At 31.6% G+C, this 13,410-nt stretch overlaps 1 protein-coding gene across 1 annotated transcript in view; it reads left to right on the top strand.

Moving 5' to 3' along the window:
- LOC125055559 overlaps positions 1-11,481 on the top strand; it is a 38,544-nt gene extending 27,063 nt beyond the window's left edge. The window contains exons 32-46 of the mRNA XM_047658019.1: positions 368-487; positions 2,150-2,365; positions 2,845-2,919; positions 3,561-3,753; positions 3,935-4,012; positions 4,641-4,771; positions 5,514-5,666; positions 6,440-6,573; positions 7,298-7,415; positions 7,797-7,921; positions 8,435-8,700; positions 9,121-9,185; positions 9,616-9,775; positions 10,615-10,811; positions 11,348-11,481. Coding sequence (XP_047513975.1) covers positions 368-487; positions 2,150-2,365; positions 2,845-2,919; positions 3,561-3,753; positions 3,935-4,012; positions 4,641-4,771; positions 5,514-5,666; positions 6,440-6,573; positions 7,298-7,415; positions 7,797-7,921; positions 8,435-8,700; positions 9,121-9,185; positions 9,616-9,775; positions 10,615-10,811; positions 11,348-11,458 — 2,142 coding nt within the window. The 3' untranslated portion in view covers positions 11,459-11,481. The remainder of the gene's footprint in view (positions 1-367; positions 488-2,149; positions 2,366-2,844; positions 2,920-3,560; positions 3,754-3,934; positions 4,013-4,640; positions 4,772-5,513; positions 5,667-6,439; positions 6,574-7,297; positions 7,416-7,796; positions 7,922-8,434; positions 8,701-9,120; positions 9,186-9,615; positions 9,776-10,614; positions 10,812-11,347) is intronic.
- Positions 11,482-13,410: the final 1,929 nt, after the last annotated feature.

Genomic DNA, 13,410 nt, shown 5'->3' on the forward strand with positions numbered 1-13,410 from the left:
AATTGTTATTATAGATATAGTTACATTTATTTATAGGTAATATGATAAAGAGCAAATATTTATAATGTTCTACTGTTGCAACGAATAAACTCTAAATAAGTAAAACCCGACACAGTCTGCTAGTTAACAATAAATCTGAAAGCTTACTAAACATTTAAATATAACCTAATGCTTAATAAAACTTTATAACGACTGTTATAAACTCTACATTATATTAAACATTTCTTGTACTTTGTAAAATGTTGATACAACTTTTAATATCTCAGGTAAAAAATGTTGCGAACAAAACTTTCGTCATTAAAACGTTATGCGTCCGTACAACAATAATTATAGTTACTTTTAATGAGCTCAGTTCTCGTTACTTTAGGAAAATACGAGGGATTTGGAGAACTTTTTGTATCAAGAGAATGTCGATCCAATACTCACTGTGAAAACATTGAAGTATTTTGAATATGTTTGGAAAAGGACGCACGGGAGTAATCCACAGGTATGAAGGTTTTAATTAAACGGACATTAAAGAGTTTTTTTAGCAAGTCTGTGGAAAGTTTTAACGAATTTTATCTTAATGTAATGAATGTGTATGTACAATACTGGGAAATTTTGCGATTTAAAGGGCTTTGTAGTTGTGTCGTGGGATTTTACACTATTTGTATTATTATTTTGAAACAATCTGTATTGAAGATAAACATTTAAAAAATTGCCTCTTTTTTTGATGAAAGAGTTGTTTAAAGTATGTTTATTGTGTCTTAGTCGGTAATACATTTCTTCTGTAGGATATTGTTAATTGATTGCTATTGAAGTATATGAAACAATTTGCTTATTACACATATTTAATAATTAGAAAAGTTTTTGTAAATGACTTCTTTTGATTTTCTATTCTCACGTCGAATGCGGGATAAAAATGACTAAAAGAGCCAAATAAAAGTGTTAATTAGTAAGCGAAATTAATCTACACAACACCGCAATACCTTCCATTTGGGTAACTAATTAAGGCTAATAAGAAGAAATTATTGCCACAAATAAAAAAGGTTGACCCCAATTGGCTTTTTCATATCTCCGCCCACGACAAATGACGTTCATTACGACCCATGAAACCTTGTATATATATTTGTATGTTGTAATATTATGGAGTAGGCAGTAGACATTTTTCTGCACCTGTTCCATTAATACTTGATTTTAGTAAAGGTGATCTCAAATCAAGTCTTGTCTGTGCACTAATCGATGTGTGAATTTAACATTTCGACTTGATCGTTGAGGGAAATCGGGAAGAAATCGACATATCATAGACCTAAGATCGACAAAATGGGTACAGCAGTCTAGAGTCTACTTGCCTATAATATCTTAATATATATAAATTACGCGTTGTTTGTCCGCTATGGACTCCTAAACTACTTAACCGATTTCAATCAAATTTGTACACCGCACACCACTAACTTAAAAGATAAGATAACTTACATCTTTATATATATAATTCTTTTGTGAGTGTGTATGTCACTGAACTTCTCTCAAACGACTGGACCGATTTTGATGAAATTTTTTGTGTGTGTTCAAGGGGATCTGGGAATGGTTTAGATTCACAAATCAGTGGACCCGCCAGATGGCGCTGCAGTCGGTACTTTCATACTTTGCTTGACTAATTGCTTGAAATATCATGCAGGACAACGTCTGTCGGGTCCACTAGTATGTATATAAATCCACTGTACGCGTGTATGTCACTGAACTCCTCTTAAACGGCTGAACCGATTTGAATGATTTTATTTGTATGCGTTTGGGTGAAGCCCTGTGTGGTTTAGATTCACAAATCAGTCTGGAAGATGGCGCTGCAATCGGTACTTTCAAACTTTGTTTAATATCCTAATCGCTTGAAATATCATGCAGGACAATGTCAGTCGGGTCCGCTAGTTTGTATATAAATTATTTTTGTGAATGAATGTTTTTTTATACATCTTTTATGTATTTTTTGGCATAGGCTGTAAATAGGGTTGTTGTGATCTTTATATTTTTACTACAGTTTTTTGGAGTGTTCATTGTTTACAATCAGATATGTTTCTATTACATATCACATTAAGGCTACGTTTCTATCATATATTAAGTATATATATCTTAAGATAGCATTTCCGGGGTCATCTTAAAACATTCGTAATTGTAGGAAATCTGCCGTGGTCTGAATTCCGCACTAATGGAAGACACACTCGTCTTCATGTACGAGAGGGCACTGAGAGAAGTGCCCTTGTTTGGGAAAGTAGAACGGTCTTTTATCAGGGTCATTACACAACACCTCCACGAGATGTACTTCCTAAAGGGCGACACTGTTGTACAATGCAAGGATATACAGACAAATATCTATATTATTTATAAAGGAAAGGTTGGTGATATTTTTGTGTGTATTTTAATATGTTATTTCTTCTTTAAGATACGTATGTTCCGTGATTTACGGGAGAAAACAAAAATTCACTCAATATTATTTAAATTATTCATTTTAAACTTTTCAAACGTTTTGCAATCTGAAAAAAAATGATTTTTTAGTAACAATATCAAATCCTTTTTTGCTGAGAAAGGATTGTTTTTTTGTTTGTCTTTTTTGTTGACATAGGATTAATTAATTGAAAAAAAAATGCACAATCAGCCAAGTCAAATTAGCAAATGTCAAAATATAATTAAAAACCTTTATCTTTAATTATAATTATTACTAAGCTATATGCGTAAATATTATAGATGATTTAAACTCAGTTTCTATTGGATTTGTTCACATTCGATAACAAGCAAAACAATTTATATTTATCAAAACTATGCATAAACATTATTAAATAAATTAAGTAATAAAAAAAATTCTCCAATTACCAGGTGGACGTTTTGAGTTCGTACAATGAAATGATCACGTGTATGGGAACTGGAGGAATGTTCGGCAATTTCACCGGAGTAAGTAAATATAATATGTAAATAGCAAGCAAAGTGTTGTTGTAAATTTTCATTTCAATACATCTCCACATTTTTTTTATATTGATGAAGGCTGTATCGCGTTGTTAATTTTCCAATTTATTAAAGAGAATCACTAGACTGGCTGTTCTTTCATGTGGCAGTTTAATATGTGTCTAGAAAAGGTATAGAATAAGTAAAATTAAAGTATAAAGTGTCAGGGTGCAGACTTTTCTTTCTAAGTGCGCATTTAACATCGCACGGTGAACGAAAACGTCGTGAGAAAACCGGCATGCCTTAAAAAGTCGACGGCGTGTGTCGGGTACAGAAGCCTGATAACCTATTTGCTTATTAAGACAAAAACAAAATCCTCACGAAACATACATCTGTAGCAAAGGCCCTCGAGGTAGCTGTCCTATTGGTTTTTTTATTTCTAAAACAATATCTACTTACTCATAACTCTAGTCTCTACTATATCTATAGTAAAAATATTCGAATACATAAACAATGAATAGAATAGTCGTAATCTCATATCTAGTAGCTGAAATGAATGAGTCCGGTCTATATATATTAAAGTATTAATCTACTCTCTACTAGAGCTCTATCTATTAGAGTTAATGAAACGATTTTTATTTTCTCTATAGCAACCAATGTCTAGTTCGGAGGTGGCAATATACGCTAGCCGTAGCCTGGATCTATTGGTTATACCGTCGCAAACTTTTTTTAATTTAATAAAGTACTACCCGAAGATTCAAGGGCCATTGAGGCGGGCGTTTGAAGTATCCAAGGATTACATTTTACCTATATCAATGGAGAATGAAGATGATGAGTCATCAGGTACTTGTGAAAATCAGAAATTGCTTTTTTAATTTTCATATAATTTTAGGGAAATTAAATTTATTTAGTTAGCTAGATGACGAAGGGTACTTTGTCAGCGTAGACTTAGCTCACAAAGTAGTATGTATTGAAACGGCAGAATAAGTCTATATACGTTAAAAGCCAAAAAAATGTTTTTCAGAAGATTCAGATTTTGAGAATCTGTCCCAGGAATCGGGGTTTGACTCTCGGAGTGGTTCTAGCAGATTTGACTTTCCTGGTATGTTAAAAATTTCAATGAATTATTAATTATATTGCAACACGAATTTGTTAAATAAAATGCAGTTCAATTATTTTTCACATCGTATCCCTAACTTTCGAAATAACTACTAACTGACGTGAGACTGAACTTAAATTAAATTCCTAAATAAATTATTATGATTCATGTGCACTTTTTACTTTTTATTTTTCATGTATCCTTTATTAGTTAGTTTAGTTTGTTTTTTTGTTCCTGTTTAGTTTCTTTGTTTTCTGAATAACTATATGTAATATGTATTTATGCACTTCTTGCCTACCTTATCTAATTTAATTCATTTTTTTCCTTTTCTCACAGTGGTTGCCTGGAAAAGATCGCTCGAAAGCGATAAGGCCGCCAGTTGCCCTCCTTTACATTTAATTATGTTAAATTTTTATATTGTAATGCAACAAAGTGTATTTTTAAATGTTCAATCATTGGTTTTTTTAAATAATTTAAAATTGTTAAATCATTCTTACAATTATCGTACTATAGTTGGTCGTTTAATATATGTTTTTGTTTACATAACAAGAAATACTCACGTAACTAAAATACTTTATATCAAATTAAATTATATATCGGAGGTTTATTGATTTATGAAAATATTTTATAGTATCGACCTCGGTCCGTAGTTCACAATCTACAAGCAATGTGAGCCAAGCCAAGTCAGCGGCGAGCGTTCAAACTTACCAGAGTTACATGGACGTCAATAACTTATTGAAACCCGGCTCGAGATTGTTTCAGGCTAGTACAACGACTATACGTTACTCGAAAGTGAAAACGAAAACTAGAAGGCTGTGCTCAAGCCAGTTTCTTCCCAAACACACATTTAATTTTTTAAGCACAACAAGTTCGCCGGGTCAGCTAGTAACTGAAAATAGCAATAAAAATATATTACAAAAAATTAATTACTATCTATTATCTACAAGTCAATATATTTGGCTCCACTCGTGCGTATTGCTGCCAAATTACATATGAAAATTGAACATACGTCAGAAAGCGCCAATACTTTATTTTCAATTGCTGCGTTAATAGTTTCTTACAATTCCGTTTTTCAATTTAGCTTTTTTTCTAAATAATCAACTTCTAAACCACAGTAATGTAAAGTCAAAAGATATCTACTTATTTATGGGTGTGTTTGCTGTTTTTGATAGTCGAAGGTCGAAAACAACCAGCGATTGAGTAAAACTTATAATAAATAGCCAGTAAATAACGGTAATTTCATTGCATTATGTTAGTGCATTATATTTATGACTAGTCCATATATCCTTCACATATAAGAACTGAAGTTTTCTTCTATAACTCTGTAATTACATGGAGTGGATAGGTTGAAGTAGCTTGTCGTCGAATTTAATCGAATGCCACACCATACAAGATACTACAATTCGATATTATAAAATAATTATTTTCTTTATCCAATAACCATCAGATCGACCTTTGACCGTCTGATATATCTTCATAAATAAATATATTAAAATAATTTCAGGGTTTTGGTTATCTATCAAGTATAATGGCTACATGTAATTACATACTAATTTTGTACGAAGTGATTACATTGAATGATTGCACCGTCATATTTTGGCTTCAGTCGTTGTCAGATATATTTTTCTATATCAAAATTTATTTGTCATTGAATCAGGTAATCGTAATTCAATTCATGTAATTAATTTAATGTTGCCTTAGTTATTTAATAGCTTAATTGGTAACGCATAGTAAACTGACGCCTATTGGAACTTCCTGCATACGATTTCCGGTGATACAATAATTTCTCCATTACATATATATGCGCCTATAAGGATTCGTGACTACAACAAAGTATGAGTGATATTGAATTTAAGAGTTAATGGATATGTTTAACCCTTATCCTAAGATTTTATTTTATCTCTTATCTTAATATATATAAATTACGTATCACGTTGTTTGTCCGGTATGGACTCCTAAACTACCGAACCGATATGAATCAAATTTGCACACCGTGTGTAGTTTGATCCAACTTAAAGGATAGGATAGCTTACATCTCAATTTATACCCGCAATATTATTTTATTGCAAAATATTTGTTTATTATTTGATAGTCACAATTCTAATAGATGGCGCTGTGTTGAAAGTACCAACGTTTCACATAAGCTACAATTTAATGGCACCACCAAAAAAGCATGGTGGTCCCCATGACTGGTGTTCTCCTACCGTTTCCCTTGAATAGTTTGCTACTATGTAATATAACAAAAACCTTTGCCTCAGCAACGCTTGGCCAGTCTGCTAGTAGTATATAAAAAGTAATAATATCATATTTTTAATCAAAATCTAGTTCACAATGGGCACGATTTCCTTTGCACGGAATAAGAAAATCCTTTATATCTGAATTGATCGGGTTACTAGTCATAAATAAGTAAATTTAAATTTGTTTCTCCAGGGCTATGTGAACAGGCATGGTGAGCTCGTAATGAATTCTGTTAAATGTCGAAAGCGATATTACAAACATAAATTGTGGGTTTGGAGCGATCTGATCGCTAACTTGCCGCTCGAATTGTTTGGCTTCTGCTTTCCGTAAGCTTAGCCAACTATTTTTAAATTGTTTTAATTTAACACATATCTCAGGATCCCTTATGCGATCCAGATTTGTTGTCTATATGTCACCAGAATATAACAAAATCTAATAACAATAAATTCGTTATAACTGATAAATTTTTTGTTTGTTGTTTTTTGTAATTGGTAAACTTACCGAACTCACGCGTAAAATAATAAGTAAGCGATAACCAAACGGTATGTGCGCTTAGCTAACCTAACTGTTAAGAATCTTACTAAAAAATTATCTGTTAGTTTATAAATCAACCACGAGACGTCGCAAATTGACAAATTTGCTAAAATGTGGGCATAAAAAAATACAATTTATCTCTCCTTTAGAATCCTACGAAATTACTTGCGGATTTTGCTATCTTCTGGTGAAATATATATTTATTTTTTGTTGGTAGACAAACCACCTAATTTGAAACAATGATTCTTTTTCTCTTAACACGTAATGCTCAAATTATATTTATTAACACAATAAAAATATGCAAAATAGTCTCTAAATTGACAAATGTTTAAGGTAATATAAAAAGGTAGTTTTAACAATTCCAACTAACTGTTAATATAAACATCTTCAATTAATTGTTTTTCACAAAAAACCAGGTTCAAAACAGTTTATTGATAATATAGCAATATGTTATTTTGAATTTAGCTAAGCAAAGCGAATATTTTTCAATAAATCATTATTTATTCAAATCCCCAGCCGTCCACTGCTAGCTATGCATTATCTACGAGTTAATAAATTGTTTCGGCTCAAATACCTAGTTGAGTTTTATCGGAAAACTTCGGCTGAACTAACAAACAATCTTACCACCCTACAGGTAAATAGTATCTTTTTGTATTAAATGTGCGATAAAAGGATTTATGAGCTATGTTTGTCAAATATAATAATTTGGTTATTACAAACGTTAATTAGTAGTTCAGTTACGAAAATAAATCATTAATAATTTTCCTGGGAAAAATATTCTCGCTAATCACACACAAAAATTTAAAATTACCGCTAATTGACCTGGTAATCCTTATTATACCTATATCAAAATAGCCCATTTTCAGAAATATTTATATATTACCTAACATTTCGTTTAGATCGTTTTATATATATTTTTTACTAAACTAAAACTAAATAATCAAACTCCATATACGGATTTTAATATTTAATTGTTTTTGTCTACGTTAGTGATATAAAAGTATTAAATTTTCAGACTGCCATGACAATATTCATAGTTGCACTTCTTATACACACATTCACCTGTCTTTGGTTATTGACGTTAATGGCAACTTCACCTATAAGTTTGATACGTACTTTGAAAATGCATCTCCTTGATGAGTAAGATCCTCAAACTATTACAGTTTTTATCCTTAGACTTTTGTATTTTTTAATCATCATCATCAATAGATACCAGGGTTAATACAATTAAATAGATGTTTTTTGAATTGACTAGGAATCTAGAAATGAATAAACATGTTATGTGTAATTTAGCCCACAAGCCACATGTTCAATAACATAGTTATATTTTATTTAGTATTAAGAAAAAAATATCAAATACAGATACTGAAATCTGAGGACAAGACCAAGGTGTTTTTAAACATAAAGTTAAGCATATTATTTCATTTTAGTTATTTAGGATTGTTTCTTAATGCTTAAGAAAATAAATGTTTGTTAAAAGAATTACACGAGTTTTTTTTGTACAACGCGGTCATGGTCACAGATATTTGATGACGTGGACTATAGAAATTGTGTGACGTGAATGTTATTTTAATTAATTATATTTTTCGTGAAAATAATGTATGTATGTAAATTATAATGATAAATTAATTTTTAAATAACTTTTATTTTCAGAGACACGCCACAAAGGCGTTGGGATTATACCACGTCGTTCTATGTAGTTGTGTCTGAGCTTACATCAACTGGTGGAGATGAATTCGTTGTGAATGGGGCTATCTCTATGATTATATTAGCGATATGTTTCATTTCCGGAAAGATACTGGCTGCTATAGTTGTAGCTACGTCGATACAAATTGCGTATTCATCGAAGTACGCCTTGAATAAATATGAAAAGGCGACAACAGAACTTATTGATTATTTGACAAATCAAGGATTATCGAGTATGTTTAAAGTCTTTTAATTAATTTATGAACTGTAAATCTCGACCCAGATATTTTCCAAACAATTGTTAAATAAAGCTGAGGGCTGCCTTGGCGGTGATGCGAACTAATGTTCTTATTTGTTACGCGTCATTTTATTTGTTCACAATAATTACATACTATAATGTTTTTCATATTCTATGTCAATATGATTAATGTTGAACTATGATGATATATTAATATTGTCAACATTACAATAAGGTAATTTAGCATTGCTGCGACCTTAAATCACATAGTTTTCGGGACGGGCTCTAGATATTATTTTTTCTATATTTGTGGGGAAAAAATATAAAATATTTCGAACTAAGGAACCTTGTATAAACCAAAACGTGCCCTTGAAAGGAATTACATGTTGTTGTTATGATTATATTTCTTTCATAGCTTACCAAATAAAGAAGTTTTGGTCGTACGTTCGCCAACTTTGGGTGACGGAGCGTGGGAGACAGGTATGCTAATTAAGAAGTGATAAAGAATCCTTTTATTATGAATTGTCTCATGAAAATTTTGAATATTTCGTTTGGAACTTTTGTGGCATCGTAAATTAAGGACTAATTTAAATACTTATTGTTTGTATTTAATACTTAATAAATGCATATTTGTTTTTTCCATGGGCCGACCTCATATCTGGGGTACGTGGTAGCTATAGAGTGTATTTGGTGCGAATTTGTTCTTTACCGGTTTCTGTTAAGTACTCTTAAAAATGGATAAAACTTGGGTTCTGATTATACACGAAGTGTTCTAGTTGACACAACATACTATTCAATGTTACCAAAAAAAATATACCCAAACGGTAGCAGTACAATCTAGCATTACTATCAACATATACTCAGTACTTTCACGGACCATTTAACCAAAATGAGAGTATATTTTTATTAGCTCCCCGTCCTAATATTGAAAACCCCATATGTGCTGCGCTGTGACCTTATGTCTGCAATGTTCGGCCATCACCTACGAAATTGCTATATTTTTGCTGACACAGGTGAACCGTTCCTACGTCAGCTCACTGTAGTATTGGATTACAAAGTTTACTTCCCAGGTAAGTAATTTTTGTGAAAATGTTTTCATACTAACGAATTCTATTTACCTAAGTCGCCTGATATTGTATAAGACCTCATTTCAACTACATTACATATTTTTTATATCTTTTAGGTACTTATTACTTTGCGTTATGTCTTATACTTTCTGTGCGTTGTATAACCAGTAATTCCTTATATATTATATTATCTTTATAAATATAATTCTTCTGTGAGTGTGTATGTCACTGAACTTCTCTCAAACGACTGGACCGATTTTCATGATTTTTTTTGTGTGTGTTCAAGGTTGCTGTTGGTTTAGATTCACAAATCAGCCCGGCAGGTATCCTAATCGCTTTAAATATCATGCAGGACAACGTCTGTGGGGTCCACTAGTATTATATAATATAATATAATATAATATAATATAATATAATATAATATAATATAATATAATATAATATAATATAATATAATATTATATTATATTATATTATATTATATTATATTATATTATATTATATTATATTATATTATATTATATTATATTATATTATATTATATTATATTATATTATATTATATTATATTATATTATATTATATTATATTATACAATTGTAGATTGTCGCATATGTTTGAACGTTTAGTAATAGATAGTATATTTCCCAAGTAAGATGGCAAGGTATGGTTTTAATTTACATAAAATAAACGATTATTTTTGAAGAAGTCATAATCTGGCCAACCACGATATTCACGCGGGTGAAGCTGGAATCTAAATATAGACTAAATTAAATTAATAATTGTATCATTAATCATTATATAACAGGTAATTTCATAGTATCATTAATTATTATATAACAGGTAATTACATAGTAGTAGCGGGAGACAGTGAAGCACGCATGCATTGGGTGACCAGTGGAACAGTGGCAGTACTATCCGTGAAGGCTGATCTGACGGAGACCACACACGAGATTTTATGCATAGGCGACGTATTTGGCATATTACAGGGGCTGAATAGAGGAATTACTCATTGTTTTTCATACCGCGCTGAAACTAAGGTGATTTCTCCTTATGTTTCAGTACTAAGGCTTTGCGGTATCATTCATATATTAAGCGTCAACAAACATGTAAACTTCGTAAAAAATTGGCAGCCTTTGAGGCTGGATTTGATTTTGATTTACGTTTTACTGTACGGGCTTATGACATGATTTTTCCTCTGACGAACTATTCAGCTGCATCGATTCAATATAATATATATTATTTGTTATATTTATACAAACAAAATTATAGATCTTAGTCCTTCCAATTTGATTGCTTTATCACTACTATCTCTGTCTATCACAATTGAACACTGTTTTTAATTAATTTCAATGGTTTTCGAGAACTGCCGGCTTCTAAGCGATACATTATTCAACTCTAGCACTTTAAATAAAGGATCTTTAATTTTATAATGATATACTGATGATTTCTTCTTCATATACTTTGTATGAGGTCTTGAAAACCCCTTTGGGGTTCTGTATTTTGATATGGCCATAGACACATTTATATATTGGGGATTTGTTTAGTTTTTAAAATAAAATTATATTTATTTTAGGTCGGAATACTCACATTGTGTTTGGACTCATGGGTCAATATTTTACCATTTTTTCCGGACGCTCAAAGGATGATTACTGAACGATCTGAGGTTTTATTCACACAGATATAGGATACTATGCAAATAAAATAAATTGTACAAATTGTTTTCATTTATCCTATTATATATTACCCTAGATATAAGAATACTTATTAATTGCACATTACTTAAAACTATTACCTATGACGACGTGGCAGGAATAATATAAGTGATATGTGAAGGCATATCTATACCACAATTATTTTATATGTGTGAGACACGCTAATCACGTTTGAGACAATTTCATTGACATTCTACGGCAAGTAAATAATCAGCCATGTATGTACCAATACCATGTGTCAATCCGAAATCATTAGTGGTTTGTCAGGAATCTACTTCTGTAACTTTAGGTAGTTCGTCACGTGCGTTGGAGTGCTACTACCCTATGGAGATGGCAAGAACTTCCCGCAAATTCCTCCAATAAAAATAAGATAAGTACATTAGGCCCTACTTTCGGTAGGTAAAAACAAGTTTTATAAGAAATTTATCAAATTTCCCAGCGAGTAAAATATTGCTAAGACTGAAATATTTCGCTACTCAAAAGTTCTTAATAAGTTCTTTTGAAACTTTTATTTTAAGAGTGATGAGCAAGCGAAAGGAATTAGAAAGAAGTATTGCTCTTAACAGAGTTTTATTATAAACACTTTTTTAAATTGTTGTGACAAATAATTAAAATAATAATAGAAATAACTTGCCTTCAAATGTTTAGTGATCGTAGTCACTCTCAGTTAATTAAATAATTTATAAATAAATTTATTTATAAAAGCTTGCCAACGCTTGGCACATTAATACATTGACAGAAGAAAAATAAAATACAGTTTTCAATGTGTCAAGCACTTACTGGCAAACATAGCATACAAGAAGTAATAAACTTAATTAATCAAAACAATAATAAAATTTAAACAAACACTAAACGAAATTCGCTCTCAAAGTCTGCGGTGAGCAACTATGGATGTCCAGATCCAGCTCGTTTAACAGAATGCTCAATCTGGACATCGGTGAATTTCGGCCAAAACGTGTTCTCCGGAAAGGAGGGATAAATGGAAGGATGGGATGTCTTGGATATCTATTGGGTACACGGAATTGAAATTTTGTTAACAAGTTGGGGCTATATAGCTGATTGTTTAGTATCTTAAAGGCAAACGATACATCATTTAATTTTCTGCGACTCTCCAAATAATTCTCCAAATAATGTGTTTAATTCACGAATGTGTAATAGCGTAAACGTTTTGTTTACTTTTCTTTATGTGTAATTTTGGTCTGAGACATGTCGGGCTTCTCATGATGTCTTTCTCTCCGTTGAACCAAGTGATTTGCGTTGAAAAACAATTTGTAGGTCCACGTTCACCACGTCCACGTCGTTTCAAGTTATAGTTGGTGCGCTTAAAACCACAAAGCTAACGCGCTCTTATAAAGGGTTTTTCAACAAGAACTTTGTTTTCTAAAACAAAATAAAACAAAGAATTTAGAGGAAAATGAATAAAATTTTTATTGTATCACAAAGAGAAAAGTTTGGCAATTATGAATGAAAAATGATATCTGGCAAATGTCCACCACGACCACGCTGACAGATGTTGATTCTTTCATCAAAATTTTTAATCACTTTTTGGCAAAATGGAGGGTCTATTTCGTTAATGACATCACGGATTTTGAGTTTTAAGGCTGCAATCGATTCGATTGGCTCCGTATAGACTCTGTCTTTAACATAGCCCCACAAAAAATAATCCAGTGGTGTTAAATCACACGATCTGGCTGGCCACTTAACAGCTGAATTTCGCGAAATTATGCGCTCGGGAAATTTGGTTTGCAATAAATTGATCGTTTCATTGGCTGTGTGACATGTGGCACCGTCCTGTTGAAACCACATTTCAGTGATATCCATGTCATCAATAATAGGCCAAAATTTAGTGGTTAACATCTCGCGATACCGTGATCCATTGACTGTTACCGCATTTCCAGCCTCATCTTCGAAAAAAAAACGGCCC

Source organism: Pieris napi, chromosome 13, assembly GCF_905475465.1.
Source record: "Pieris napi chromosome 13, ilPieNapi1.2, whole genome shotgun sequence".
Lineage (NCBI taxonomy): Eukaryota > Metazoa > Arthropoda > Insecta > Lepidoptera > Pieridae > Pieris > Pieris napi.